General features: G+C 44.7%; 2 protein-coding genes across 6 annotated transcripts in view; one reads left to right on the top strand and one right to left on the bottom strand.

The window, feature by feature from the left end:
- rapgef1b (Rap guanine nucleotide exchange factor (GEF) 1b) overlaps positions 1-15,024 on the top strand; it is a 158,244-nt gene that overhangs the window by 36,973 nt on the left and 106,247 nt on the right. The window lies entirely within an intron of this gene.
- ntng2b (netrin g2b) overlaps positions 1-15,024 on the bottom strand; it is a 64,780-nt gene that overhangs the window by 34,586 nt on the left and 15,170 nt on the right. For all 4 annotated transcript variants that reach the window (XM_019872139.1, XM_019872138.1, XM_019872137.1 and 1 more), the window contains one exon: positions 10,748-11,391. In XM_019872139.1, coding sequence (XP_019727698.1) covers positions 10,748-11,391 — 644 coding nt within the window. The remainder of the gene's footprint in view (positions 1-10,747; positions 11,392-15,024) is intronic.

Raw genomic sequence — 15,024 nt, forward strand, 5'->3', positions numbered from 1 at the left:
CCCGTTGTTTGTCAAACGTTTCCTCGGCATCGCGCGACTGTCTGGAAGTGATCCGATCCGTTTTGCGCGCGCGCGCTTCAGTGAAGAGAAGGGGGAGGAGTCAGAGACACAGCAGCACCCTGTGAGCACTGAGCAGCACACGAACAGGTGAGACAGGGAGACGAGAGAGAGCTCGATAGCGCTTGAGTACAGAGAAAAAAACTACACGGTGGAAAGTGGAAAGGTGAGAAAATGGATAGGAAACGCAGTGAAATTTGGACTGATTTCAACTTAATTGATAGTTCAAAGGCAGCGTGTAGACTGTGCAAGGTTAAAATGTCCAATATCAAATATTAATTTATCATTTGTTGTTTGGTAATCAAAGCTTACTTATGTTGTTTTAATGTAAATATTTAAACACTTATAAATATGCACAATCAGAGATTGGAACTTTTTGTTGACCTTTTTTTGAGATGGGTCTTTGTTTTTGTACTTTGTAATTTATTTTTTTGTAGCACTCCATGTTGTACGCCATGTTGAGTATGTTCAGAAGAATATAAATAAAGCCATATAAATAATAAATATTTGATATACTGGATATTTTTTACATTCGTAATTCATTTTACACATAATTTTACATTATTTTTGGTATTAAACTAATTTAAGCAACAAAAAAACTGAGGAGCCATTTGGGAGCCGAAAGAGCCGGCTCTTCTTAGTGAGCCGAGCCAAAAGAACCGGCTCTCTCAAAAGAGCCGGAATTCCCATCACTATTTTTGAACAATAGAATTTATTTAGTGTTAACTTCTTAAAAAAAAAAAAAAAAAAAGTAGTTTGCGACTTGGCGACAATAGGGAAACATGAGTCCCAGATTGACAACAGTTGACAGCCACCGATTTAAGATATGAAAATTTACATACACAGAAGTAAAAGGGACAGCAAAAGTGATGAAGAGACAAAAATCTCTAGGAGAGCAGCTGTGAGTTTAGGCGGAGCTTTTTCTTATTGTGCAAATCCCCAAAAGAGTCCTCAGAGCCCCCGAGGTGATGGATCTTTGTGTGAACTTGTGTCAGACTCCCGAGCTTTGTAGTCGACAAGAGAAGAGATGCGGGCCTTGGCTTTGAGGCAAAGTGGCCGCTGCGCGAACTTTGTGGAGATTCGTGTCTGACGATAACACAACACTTCCCTTTTTCATACACAAACCTTAATTTCCCTACCTCATTTTCAGTGACAAACCCATGGACCGCCTGGGAAAAAAGTCAACCAAAACACAAACAAGTGCAAGGCGCCCTTGTGGGGTATGGGGGGGAGGGAGCGTGTATTAGCTTCTAATTCCGGCGAGACTGTGTCAAGAGAGGCTGCTCGAGGAGAAGGAGCTGAGCCGGGATCAGCCAGAGGACAAGGGTTAATATAATTATCCTGCTAAAACCTTGAGACTGAGAGAACATCATTAGTCATAGCAAGACGAGAGAGCTTCCCAAGGCGCAGGGCCGGAGGAAAGTTGGGAGGTCATGGGGCAGGTGGGGTTGCATAGAGGCGAAGTGACGACTCCACAGTGCAGTTAGCCAGACAATTCCAAAAAATGTTACATTGTTTATTAGACTAATGTTCTATGGAAAGCAGACTGTGACTTGCTTCTTGAATAATTTAATTAGTAAACTCTGTGTAAACCCGTTTTTTTTTCCCCATCTATAAGAGCAAAGGATGTGTCATGAAAGTACCCTTGTGTGTGTTTTTTTTTTTTTTTCGCCCTAATATACCTTTGGAAAAATGCCTCATTAAAACTCTGAATTGCAAGCATCGAGGCACTGCTGCAAAGGCCGTCGACATCTTATCGAACCACCATGCAAAAAATTTCACGGCAAAAGATGAACATAAAAATTAATCTGACTTTCTCAGGTGCGACATGGTCGTCAACTGGTTAGCACGTCCTCTTCACAGTGCTATGGTACAGGGTTTGATTCCGTGCTCTGGCCTACCTGTGTGGCATTAGCTTCTTCTGCCCGTGCCTGCGTGGGTTTTTCTCAGGCTACTCCAGTTTTCTTCCACATTCCAAAAAAAAATGCCATTTAAATTGGCATTTAAACAATCCTGACCATCCCGAGACCAAAATGGTGCCTCATAATTGATCATCAGTGTCTCACCGTTGCATAGGAAAATGGTCACTGAGCTTAGAGTCGAAAACTTCACTTTGCTCAAAAAATGCCGACCGCTCGCGTCATGATCGGCCGTAGTGCCAACTACTTTATGCACAAGTAAAAGCGGCACTTTGCAACATGGCGCACCCTTAATAATGCTATGCTAATTAATGTTCATTGTAAGGACACCCTCCCTTGGCCCCGTGTTCTTCCACTTAGGAGTCCCAGCATGCCTTTCAGCATTAAAGAGCGCTGGCAGCATCAAAAGATTCCCTCCGAATGTCAAATGCCCGAGTGAGACACAGTCCAGGTGCTGGCGGGGAGGGTTCTTGATTGTATTTGTTGATTTGAAAGAATGCCTTAAGAGTGGGATGCAGGGGTGTGTGGCTGAGCAAGGAATTTGCTGACTTTGACTTTCCACTTGTGAGAGGATATCAACTACGATTATCAAATCACTTACAAGCGTCGTCTCATAAATCACAACATATGAAGACGGATTTGTCACTGGGCCTTTCTGGGTGGTGTCGTCAATGTTGAGGTTCTCAACTCACATCCCTGAGGGCCGCTGAGCTGTAATGTGGAGTCCGTAAAAATATTTTAGAATAAATGTCATATAATCTTGTTCACTGCCTATCGATCAACTGGAATCCAATCGTTTCTGCCATTGATGGGGATATATTTGTCATGTAAATTTACATTGCAGTTTGTAAGCCGTTGTAATGACTACATGATCCCCGTAGATGGCGCTGTTACGTTGTTATGGATTTGAGATCAGCACAGCTCTTGAGGTGAAGATAAAGATTAGGAAATCAATCTCAGTTTATCGTGTCACTTACGAGGGGGAGAAATACCAATGCATTGGAATTCTAGGCAAGATGCTGTTCGGTACGCCAATTCCCAACGGTGTATTTCATTGCTTGACTGCAGTATCTACTGTACTTTCAACCAAAGTCTCAACAGTGAAACGGTGATGAGGAGTTTGATAATACACTGCAGTTTTACTGACCGTAGATTGGAAATGATTGTGAGGATGCTGTAACATGTTGCCGTTGAGGCTTCGGGGTATAAATATTGTGTCAGTTTTTGCGGTCAGTTTTTTTTTTTTTTTTATCCCATAGCCCTAGCTGGAAACAAACGTTTTGTCTATTGAAAGTCAAGCATCTAACCTTACCTTTTGATAGATTGGGTTTGGTTTCTCTTCTTAAAATCTGAAAACTGCTTTGAAAATGATTGAAAAATGTTTTTGTTCCAGAAGTTGAATGTATTAAAAGCATGTGGGAGGGGTTAAATGTAAACAAAACCAACTTTTATATGGTTACTCTAAGTTTCACCTAGCGCGTATGAGGCTGGAAAGAATCCCTGTGATAAAGAGGTTTCACTGGAATTGGTGCTAGGATTACAAATGGGGTCTTTGGACAAAAGCTGCCCTGGAACCAAATATTTGGACTACCCCTGATTTCAAAAGCCATCTGAGTCCCACGGCAGAGGATCAGAATTTGAACGCACAAGTGGCCGCCGGTGAGCGCGGAGCGTCGCGTCGCGGCCGCCCACTAAAGCACGCTCATAAAGATACCGAGGGCGAAAGATTGCGAAGTGTTGGCGATTTCGACGACCTCCCTCGGAACGCCGAAGCAATATTGAGCCGGCCTCACATCATTCACCGCGGAATCACACGCGCGCACACACACCGAGCTCGTCCCATGAAACTAGCAGTTAATCCATCATCTGCCTCCCTCTTTCTTTCCCGCTCTGCCTTTGATCCAGGCTTATACCTCCCGTACGCTCACCTTCACGTCGGCAGAGGACGCGCACGGAAAAACTTTTATTTCAAAATAGTTGCTTTGCAAAGTCAAAGCCGCGGCTAATCAAAAAAACCGGGGGAAAAGACACCCGACGGCGGTGAAAGAGAGAGCAGAGGACACGGGGCGCTTGTTCACAGAAGATGGACGAGCCCGGAGGCCAGGCAGAAGCGGCGGTGTCGAGCTCAATTGCGCCTAGACTATAAACCTTTGTAGCTGCAAGTCCCCGTAAGCCGGGCAGGGTCTAATTAGTATCACTCCGGAGGCGCTGTGACTGAGTCGTTCAAGGTTTTTGGACTTCTGCGAGAGGTGTTAGCACTCCTCAGCTATTGCACATCTACTTTTTAATCATCTTGACTAACCTCGGGTGTTCCGTTCTCACCTTCCGCGTTTGCTACAAGAAAGCCCAATTGCCTGTTGTTTACAGCAGGGGTGTCAAAATCGTTTTCGACGCGGGTCACATCATAGTTGCGGTTTTCCTCAGGGGACCGTCAGGACCGTGAAAGAAAATCAAAGCACTTCGTTGTTGACAATTTAGTAAGACACCTGGTAGCTGTTGTCAATTGTGAAAACATAAAAATGCATCAAATGTCTCCTTGAAAGTTTGACACACTACACTTCAGGTCTCCATGGGAAATTTAGATGGGGAATTTTGCAAATATTGCAAAATGTAAACTAAACACGCCCTCCCCCCAAAAAGTTTTAGTGAGTCAAAGCACATATTTTTACATTAGAAAGCGTTCGAGTCCAATTATGCGTAATTAAGGGGGAAACATTATACTTCTGATTTTCGTTTAATGACCACATTTATTCCAGTCATGTTTATGGCCTCAATTAGTCTTAAAAAAGGGAACATTTTGTCCGGCCTTTAAATGGTCATGCTATTCTGTTTTTTTTTTTTCCCACATGCATTTCATGCCTGCTTCAGCGTGTTAAGTTTCTGTTCTCAAGGCTAATGTGCTGAAAGGTTTCAGTCCTCCGTCTCCGTTGCAAGCAGCAGACGGACGCGGAACATTACGCCGCTCGTCAGAAAGTTGCGCGGCGACGGCCAAAGCCGTTCTTATGGTTTCGCTCCTGGCAAAGCAGGTGCCGTTGTTTGCCATGGCGACGCCGCGACAGGTGCCGCCAAATTCTTTTGGAAGGCTCCATCCAAGGGGAAATGTTTTGTCTCGGAAAACCAGATGCATTTCTGTAAATAGCAGAGAACTTGGCTCTTCTCCAGAGCGGCTGATTACAGTACCCTGATCTTGATGCAAATATTCACCAATGAAGAGAAGCTGTCATAATTTTAAATTGCCTAAACACACAGGGGTCAAAAGATCCAAGCCTCCAGGTGATTTTATGTGGCTCTCATATTTCCTTGACTTGTGTTCAAAACTTAGTTTAAAAAAAAAATGAGGTGGTTCAAGGACCGTGATTTGAGGAATACAGTTCTAGGGTTTTGCGAATATACAATGAAGTGAGTCGCTGTCAAGCCAAATTACGTCTGTTATTCTGAGATCTCTCTATTTTGGTGAGGAGCTAACGTTTTGTCATGGCTGCTAACTTTGCCAAGTGTTACGATCTTAGCCCCTTTTTTTTTTTTTTTTTTTTTTTTATGGGGGGTTTTTTTTTTTTTTTTTTTTTTTTTTTTTTTTTTTTTTTTTTTTTTTTCCTTTTTTTTTTTTTTTTTTTTTTTTGGTTCAAATGAATCGACATTAAAGCGAAGTAGACATAAGATTCTTAGAAGAACTTATTTGTAGTAGGAGCAGTAAAATAGGACAGCCTCTGCCTCAGACGGAGCCAAGATTGTTTTTTTGTTTTGTTTTTTTCCTTGACTTTCTGCTTACCAATGGCACCTGGCCTCTTTTATACATCATCCCAATCGTATGAAGCAGTCAAATCAAAGTGAAAAGTCAGCGGGTAAGAGACACAATATGCCGGAGCGGCTGCAGAGGAAAGGGGAGGTGAGAGAAAAACGATGCAGACTTCCTGGTCATTCGGCTCAATCTCCTTCCCTCTGTCTTGGCCCTAATCCACTTAGTCGGCTCTTCCTGAGCTTACGGCCTTTGCTTTATTCCATTATAAAGACCCACCGCATGACCCGCTTCTTATTTCATTAAAACGCTCCAATCTCCGACTCTGCGTCTAATCTATAATGTAGACGAGCGACCGTATAGACCGTTGACTAGTTGCTTTCGGACTGACGGATGGGGGCGGTGGGATGGAGGACGGGGGGGAGAATTTGAGAGCCCCGCTTACGAGCCGGCGAATGTGATTGTGCTGATCCAAACCATGATGGAGTCGTCTTCTCTTTCTTTGATGGCTTTCGCCTTGAGTGATATGGAAATGGCCTGATCGAAGAGGAGGCATCAAGAGGGCTCTGCCGGGCCCCAACACCTCAGACGCTTGTTGTCAGATAACCTTGAGTGAGAAAATCGTTGCGAATATTCGATTGATTCTCCTTCAATTAGTCTTTTACCGCATCTGACTGCGTTTGACCTTCTCCAACTCTGGCCGCCCTTCACCTGTAATACCCTTTTTACACGACCTCCAGCACGCTGAGTGCTTTGTTTTTCAAGTTAATTTTACAACCCTCCCTCGTGTCAAAGCTTAAAATCCTATCCGGTGACGCGGTTATTGATAGGGCAGCACTCTTGAGAGTTAAGCACCTGGCTTTCCAGCACACCTGCGCCAGATATTTGCCACGCGGCGTCAGATAAAGACGATACGCCCCTTGCGGAGGCATCAAATGTACTTTTGTAGCCAAACTATTGCACGTACCTGTACCATTTTAAAAGGCTTTTCCTTGTGCTCCAGATTCTCCATTCCTTGCCAGTGTCATCGGTGAATTGCAGATGAAGCAAACTTTGAATGAGAATTTAAAAAAAAAAAAAGATATGTTCCAACAATTACCCATAAATAGTGGAGCGGAGTCAGGACAAAGAGGCAATGTCAGAGAAACTGTGAAATACGCTTGAGTCACAATGTGTCCAACCTTAGAATGGGCTATTGAAATTATTATTTTACAGTATTTCTAAAAACTATCATTTATGTATACGTACTATTATTTATAAGACAACATTTTAAAAAAATATTCTATTGTACTGTATAATAGATATAAAAAAATAAAGCTGACTACTTCATGAATTTTTCCTTTCACGGGTTCCTTGTCGAACGTGACCATCGCGATAAACGAGGGTTCACTGTATTACAATCACGGTCGTCAGTTTAGACACTGAGGAAAACAGGAAAAAAAACGGAACAGGTTAAATCTGTCGTTAGTTCAGTTGGTTATAACTGAAAAACATCTGATTGGCCGAGTTGTTTTCTCATAGGAGCAGTTACAATGCTTGTATTTCTTCACTATGTATCCCCATAGTCAAGCATTTCCTATCAGAATGACCAGAAAAGCTATGTCGCTTCAAGTGTGTTGGAAGTGTGCCTTGAGGGGCGTGGCCAAGTGAGTGACATCAGGAGCTGGAATTGGAGTTGCTCCTTGCGAGTACTTGTCCTGTCCGATTACCGTCTGAAAGTGGATCGGCGACTCTGGCTCTTCTTGCTCACATGTCAAGGCGTTACAGTACTGGAGAAGTGGTGTATCTGTAGCTCATTTGAAACTCAAATTTTCGCTCACAAAACAAAGCGAAAAATTTTAAATGGACCAGGCTCCTCAAAAAACTCGCATGTTGTAGCACTGGTAAAGTGAGGTACCAGTGCAATTACTTTGAACAGCCGGCTGGTGACAAGTTAAGTCCTGGGGAGCTGCAGTGCGTCGAGAGAAGTGACCATGGCCTCCTCCGCGTCGATAAAGACGGCGTATCTCATTACTGCCGCGACCTGTGGCATGCTGCCGCTCGGAATCCATCGTCTATAAAATCCATTTCACCACGGCCAACCCTCGCCGGAGCGACGGCGGAGCCAAATATTCATTATTCAAATTTGAGTCATTGGAAAGCCCAATGTGTTACTAAGGCCAGATGAGATGAGATGAAATAGCTTAGCCTTTTTGTCCGGGGACCATTGACTAATCGTCCCACTACCCCCACCCCCAAAAAATCAATTTCACAGCCGTAAGTAGCAGGCGGCTGTGATTGTACTGTACTGCTCAGGACCACTGCACCCCCAACCGCGCACCCCCTCCAATTCCCACAGCACGATCATCTAATACTCCCAGCAGCCGCCCAGAATAACTTATTGATAGATGATTATGTTACGGGTGGAAGGGACGGAAGAGCGACCGGTCTCTGTCATCTCCCCGGGGGCTATATTTGGAACGCTGTTACCAGATCCAGCTCACCTGGACACGACATATCACCCGCTGCCACCGGCGCGCCTCGACGCATAACAGTCACATTATCAAAGGCGTTTTCTGGTTGAGGAAGCGGAAGATTCCATCCATCCAACCATCCATTTTCCATAACGCTTATCTTGTTCAGGGCCACAGGGAGCTGGAGTCTATCCCAGCTGACAGACTACACCCTGGATTGGTCATCTTTAAGACAGAAGACCATTCATACTAACATATGCAGTCTTTAGTTACCTGGAAGGGTCTGCGATCATGATTCAAACCCTGATTTGGTGAACCAACTGTCCATTTTGAATAATTTTTCGGCGTTATGGGGTACTAGAGTCTATCCTGGTTGACAAACTACACCCTGTATTGGTCGCCAGTAAATCACAGGGCAGATAGTGAGACGGGCCACCATTCAGGTAGCCAGTCTATGGATAATAATGAGTCTTTCGTGAAAGTAATACACGTACTTGCCTGCTTTAGGAATGTGGTAGGAAATTAATATCTGGGGAAAACATTTTGAAAGTTCCGATCTGGCGGTCACAACCCAGAACCTTTGGTGACGAGGCAGATATCCCATCCGGAAGCACCACCATGCTGTCGTCCATCCATCCATTTATTGTACTGTCTTGTTCAGGCCTTGAATATGACACATTTTCCAGTGAATTCTCATTGAAAGTTGACTGAAAATTCTCTGTATACCTTTACTGCAAATTTTCTATGCCTTTAAAATCTTATGGATTACTCCTGGCTGGGACTGGTCAAATAGAGCCACAAGCCCGACACGTTGCCCTGAGTTAGTTGCTAAGCACATTAGATGACCCCAAATGTTCATTTTGCGAGGGAGGTTGTTTCAGGGGTTTTGGGGGGAAACAGGCCTGTCCCTTGCTCTGCCGCTGTGCTGAGACTGAAAAGTAGCGATGATCAATACCAGCGGGCCTTTTACTGGATCTCAAAGGTGTGTGTGTGTGTGTGTGTGTGTGTGTGTGTGTGTGTGTGTGTGTTGAGACGATCAGATGGATGTTTTCCAGCAGCAAAAGATAAATTCGTCGCGTATAATCGTGTCTAACCAGCATGCACCCAAGACTTCATTAACACCACCCGCTTGTGCACACACACGTACAAATTAAAAAAAAAAAAAAGCGCCCCCTTACCCTCAGCTGTCGCTCATTTTCACTTTCCCTCCTCACCCCAGGACCCTTTCCGCTCACAAACCGGAGATAACCTCCACTGCCGCCCCGCCGTCCGACTCCAGGCCCGTCCCAACAAGGCTGTTAAATACCATTCAAATGTCAGCCCGCTATATTGATTGGAATAATAATTCTGAAAGGTTGGAGCGATGCGCCGCGGTTGCTAAGCGGCCGCGTGACGGCCCCGAGCATCCTTCACTGTCACAAAGTTGCCATGTAAGAGCCCCCCGCCCCCCCCGCGCTCCCTTGCCGCCGCGCCGACATTGCTTTGCCGCGTCTTTGTGTCGTTCATCATTGTCCTGGCGGGCCAGCGAGGGGATGCGTATGAAGATCAATGGGGTCATTGTGAATACGCCTCGCGTGCGCCGCTGGCGCACCGGAGGATGCGTTGATCACCCTGCGTACAATAATCCCCTCAATACTGCTTTTTTTGAACGATCCCAATATGGGAGGGATGTGACGATCGATAAATCGGACATCCATGTGGCAAAAGCAAATCTTTCTCCGATGGTCAACAAAACCTCTTTTGTCATCTGACCAAGGCTGAGTAATTGAGAGAACAGGCTAAATGGCTTGGATTATGATTTTAGCCTTTCTCTCTACCACCGTAGTATTGTGTGACGATGTTAGGTTTAGGTATATTATTGGAGGAGGAAAAGAACGTCGACCATAATTGACATTTCAGTCGGTAAGTTGATAAAAAAAAAAAAAATAGATATGGAGACAATTCAGACACATCATTGAAAGACTGGCTAATTAATAAACGTTGCTGTTACTCGCTGTCGTGTACTATTGGGTTCCCAATTAGGTTTTCCCAAATTTCTCAAAGACAACCCAACCAAACATTTTTCTACATCTGCAAGAAAATGGTTTCCACAAACCCGAGGAGAGAAGTTTAGTTTGCGGTCTGTCCACCTTACTTACCTTCGCAAACATTTATCAAATTGGAAAAAAAGAAAAAAAAATGTACATTGACAGATGTATCCACATTTGGAAGTGACTTACATTTAATCTGCGGATATCAGATTCCTTGCTTCCCCCCCATCCTCTTTACACTGACTTGACCTATATCCCAATTGTGTCATTTAAGAGCAAAAAAACTTGAATTGTCACTCAAACCTTCCATCTATCTTTCATCTATCCATTTTTTTTAACCTATCCATCTAAGTCCTCATTTCTACTTCGATCAGTGAAATTGAAAACATTCAAGCACTATCACTTGATGCAGGAATTATTTTTAGGAAAACCTTTTTTTTTTTTTTTTTTTTTCAGTTTTCTTCCGAGCCCAAAAAAAGCTTTTGTTAAAAGCTGTTTCATCTTTGCCGGCACAGACAAACGAAAAAAAAAAAAAGCTGATCAAAACCTCACCTGGCAGGCACCTCGATGTTGGAGATGGCGTAGAAGTACTTGAGCAGGTTGTCCCGCTGCACGTACGTGCCTCCCAGGGCGGGTCTGAGGAGCCTCAGCCTGAGGTTGGTGAAGGTGAAGAAGTCCCTTAGTCCCTTCATGCTCTCCATGCGCGTGTACAGGCTGTCCATGTTGTGCAGCCGCGGGCCGGCGAAGATAGCGAAGCGCGCCCGTACCTCCAACGTGACATTCTTGTTGCTCTTGGAGCCCACCCAGCGTGAGTACTGCTCGGTGCAGATTACGCGAGTGATGTTGGCGGGCGTCAGGTCGCGTACGCGCTTGGCCGGCATGCCGAAGGCATCCAGGCAGTCGTCGGCGTAGTACTGGTACGCTTGCCAGGAGCGGCCATGGTCCGTGGACTTGTCCAAGATCATGATGGTGGGCCGGCCGTACTCGAAGGTGATGTGGATGTCGTCGGTAAGCTCCAGACTCTTGTTCCACGACATGGAGATGTTGGCTAGCAGGGGCTCCGGGTGGCGCCTCCACGTGACAGTCTGCCAGTAGGTCAGTAGACCGTTGCGTTCGCGGTCCTGCATCAGCTGAGGAGGGTGCGCCAAGTCCGGATTGGAGGCGTCGCATTCATCGCTGCACAGATATGGGTTCTCCTGCAACAACAAAGACATTTGGTTGACAAGAGGAGACAACAGTTTCATTAGATCACACAATTATTGTGTGATTTGTTTGATTTATCCATCCAATTTTCTGCCACTCATCCTGTTCAGGGTCACTTGTGACTTTGGCGACTTTGAGAAAGAGCAACCTGGCATGGTTGCAATTGATTGATCTATTCATTCCTTTGCTTGCATTGATCTTGCTGAGGTCGATAAGGGTCTATGGCAAATTTAGACAAGAACACCTTAGACTGGTCGCCTTTGGATAAAGGACCACGTTCCCTGAAGAAAAAAGATTTGATTTGGTTGAGGCATCCATTCAGCGGTTTTATGCTGCAATACCTGTTCATGGCCATTTTGGCATTTTAAGGCAAGTGCTCAAAGATTGAATGAAATGCGGTATGATTAGGTTGACAAAATGTATTTGATTTGGTTGGGCCGTCCATTCATTTTCCCCCATTAACTTGTTTGAAGGTCTCTTGTGACTCTGGTAACTTTGGACGAGAGCACCCTGAACTGGGCGCCAGCGGATGAAGGGTTAGATTCCCTCCATTCATTTACTCATGTTCAGGATTCAGATTGGAGTCCATTTGGATTCTCCACAACACTACAGATTGGTCACCAGTCAGACTGGAGATTCCAACCTAAAACCACCCGTGCCACCGTGCCAACAGAGGAAATTCCTTTCACTGCCCCACTATTGAACGCGTGTCAGCTACACAGATTCCATCATCCTTTCACTCTGTTACATCCCTAAAATCCTGGGATGGCCCAGTGCGGATTAGCCGACCTGACGTATTCCGAGCCTGGCGGATATTTCTGGAAAATAGATGTAGCACTCTGCTGTAAGCCAGTTGTCTGACATTTTACATCAGCGCAGAAGTTCAATATTTACACACAGAAATCCCACAGATCCCCGCAGCCGTCTCTCTCTCTTTCATTCTCTCCCGGCGCTTCATTTGCGCAATAAAAGATGGCATCGCAATGGTAATGATCATTAACCTCCCCGCGGGTACACTCACAAGGCTGAGAGAGGCCGATTATGATCTCCCAACATTTAGTTACAGCCATTCATTGGATCAAAAGGGGGGCTCGGTAATTGACATTATTTGTGTGGCTGAGTTAATCATCCATCGGTGATTACATCCACCGCAATCATGATTCAACATTTCCACATATTGGAGACTGATTATTTCAACAGCAATGACAAGGGCAGTTTTCCGCTCGACAGGTTTGCTGGCCTAGTACCTGGGATTAAATTTTATGGCGGATGTTATGCTCTTTCTTCTCCGAGCCGCAGCTAATGCAATATTCCTTTTGGATGTTAGCGCTCCCCGCTTAACAAGCTCCTGATGGAGAGTCTTAAAATAACCCTCCTCCCTCTTACTATCATCCGTCCCCATTCCACATTCTTCTGCTGGATTTTTAGCACTACATGATAAGCTATATAGTTTTACGACAGGTTTTTATGGCGCTTTTACATTCCGTTTTACGTCCCTGTGTTTGGCTCAATCCGAAATGTAGAAAGTAGAGCACTACCCCGACAGAAGTCGCTGATCTAATGGTACATTGGTCTGACTTCCTTGAAGGTCAAGGTGTAGTCTGCCTTTAAAAAAAATGTGAATGTTTTACCAACTTACATCACCAGTTGATTTCATCTTTTACCGTTATAAGTAAGGGAACTATTTTTGTTCTTTTTGTAGTGAGCGGCCGCCGTACGCTCAGCAGGCGGCGGCTACTTGAAGATGCGCGCAACAACAACACCCAAAGCCAGCTAATGAGCATGACAGTCACAAGAACTGAGAACGGGAATCTTGGAATCTTGCTTGACGATGCAGCATAACGGTCTTTTTACCTTCACCGGTTGTTTTACAGAGGTGGCAAATGCACGGGTTTTGTGAAAGTGAGCTGTCACTCACACCCAAGGTAGCAAAAGCAAAATTTACAGTGGAACCATACAAGGCCTCAAGGCACGCTCTATCATCTGATTTACTTCAACCGCAGCGAGCGGGAAAAGTGCTGAGTGGAGACAGAAGGAAGTAGCATTTGAGATGATCGAGAATCCTAAAACGATGGAGTGAAAATGCTGCTTGGGCTGCACTGGATGCTCGCCTTGACCATCTCATAACATAGTTATCGCCCGCGAGCTTAATGCTAACAAAGAAGGCAAAATGCAACAATATTTGAACAGTGCCGTAACACAGAAATGACCCACAAGCATGTTTTCTTTCTCCTCTGCCAAAAATGACTCGTATCACTGCATCTTACTGATTCAATGAGAGTCGTTAAGAATGAAGGCCAAGTCGCACACACCAGCAGGGGCCGCAATGAATTAATCACGAAGCACAGATGGTTAATTCTCTTCATTCTATTTGATGTTATTACAAGATGTTTTGATGAAGTACAATATAGAGTGCTATCTTCCCAACCATTTTCAATAAAATGGCCGCCAGCTACGACGTAAAAAACCATGAACATGTAATCCAGTGTAAACATGTCAATTACATTTACGATCCTATTTCAATCTGTTGTCCTCGAACTCTGCCATGGTTTTGTTGCCGTTTCGGATGATTGTCAAAATCGTTGATTTTGGCAACTCGGCCGAGCTTTGACTCCCTTTCGAAAGTGAGAGACCATTTCAGCCTTCATAGACAGTGAGATTTGCTTCCGTTTACCAGATGTTTTCAGACCATGTGCCCAGGACTGTGCCCTGCCTCCGGAAGTCCAACAATGTATGAGTCGATCAGTAGCGTTGCCAAGCAACAGAGGGCAATCCCACGCCTGTACATTTTGTTCATTAGCAAGAACGCGGCACCAGTTATCTTTCCACGGTTCATTTTCATGAAGGCCTTTTCACTATTTTGTGGGGAAAATGTGGTCATTACAATGAAGTTTACGTTGTAACGGTGTTCGTTGTAAGCAAAGTCGGCAAATGAAAAAGGAATCACTTGAAGTCATCACGTAAACGGCATATGTTGAAAAAAGGTTCAACTGTAGAGGTTGTGGAGTTGGGGTAGGGTGAAAAGGTTTGAATGTGTTTTGTTATGCCATCCACCGGTACTTCTTCTGATCTCGGCTCAGACGCGCGTTTACACACAGCGGACGGGATAAGCTGGCTTGTTGTTCCTGCAGTGACCCTCCACCTACAAATCCTATTGAAAGTGATCCCACTGTCAACTGGCCCAGATACAGCCTTCCCCCGTCCGACTTTCCTTCCGCATGTAGGGTAGTCGCTGACGTGCACAAAGACTGTTTTGAACATTGCTTACGTTTTATCTCCACCCCCCCCCAAAAAAAAAGGGTAATGTACATCGTTATTTACAAAGTTTGGTTTGAGTCCATTTCAGGTTTCTATGAGCCTTTTTCTAACTCAACAGTGATGTTGACAATTGCAGAAAAAAAAGCCAATTAGTTACATCATCTGATGAATCGCACTCAGCTCTGTCAATGTTCCTAAAAAGGGAACTCAAGGCAAAAACGGATGTTCTACGTGCCCCGAGTCATCTGTGGTACCTTATCATACATGGCAATTTTCCGCGGATCCGCGGAAATCCGCCGTTTTATTTCTGAAATTGATCATTTTTGTGAATCGTCTAAATCCGTTGAGAAAATTTTAGGGGCGGTCAG

Source organism: Hippocampus comes, unplaced genomic scaffold, assembly GCF_001891065.2.
Source record: "Hippocampus comes isolate QL1 unplaced genomic scaffold, H_comes_QL1_v1.1 scaffold260, whole genome shotgun sequence".
In the NCBI taxonomy this organism is placed as follows: Eukaryota; Metazoa; Chordata; class Actinopteri; order Syngnathiformes; family Syngnathidae; genus Hippocampus; species Hippocampus comes.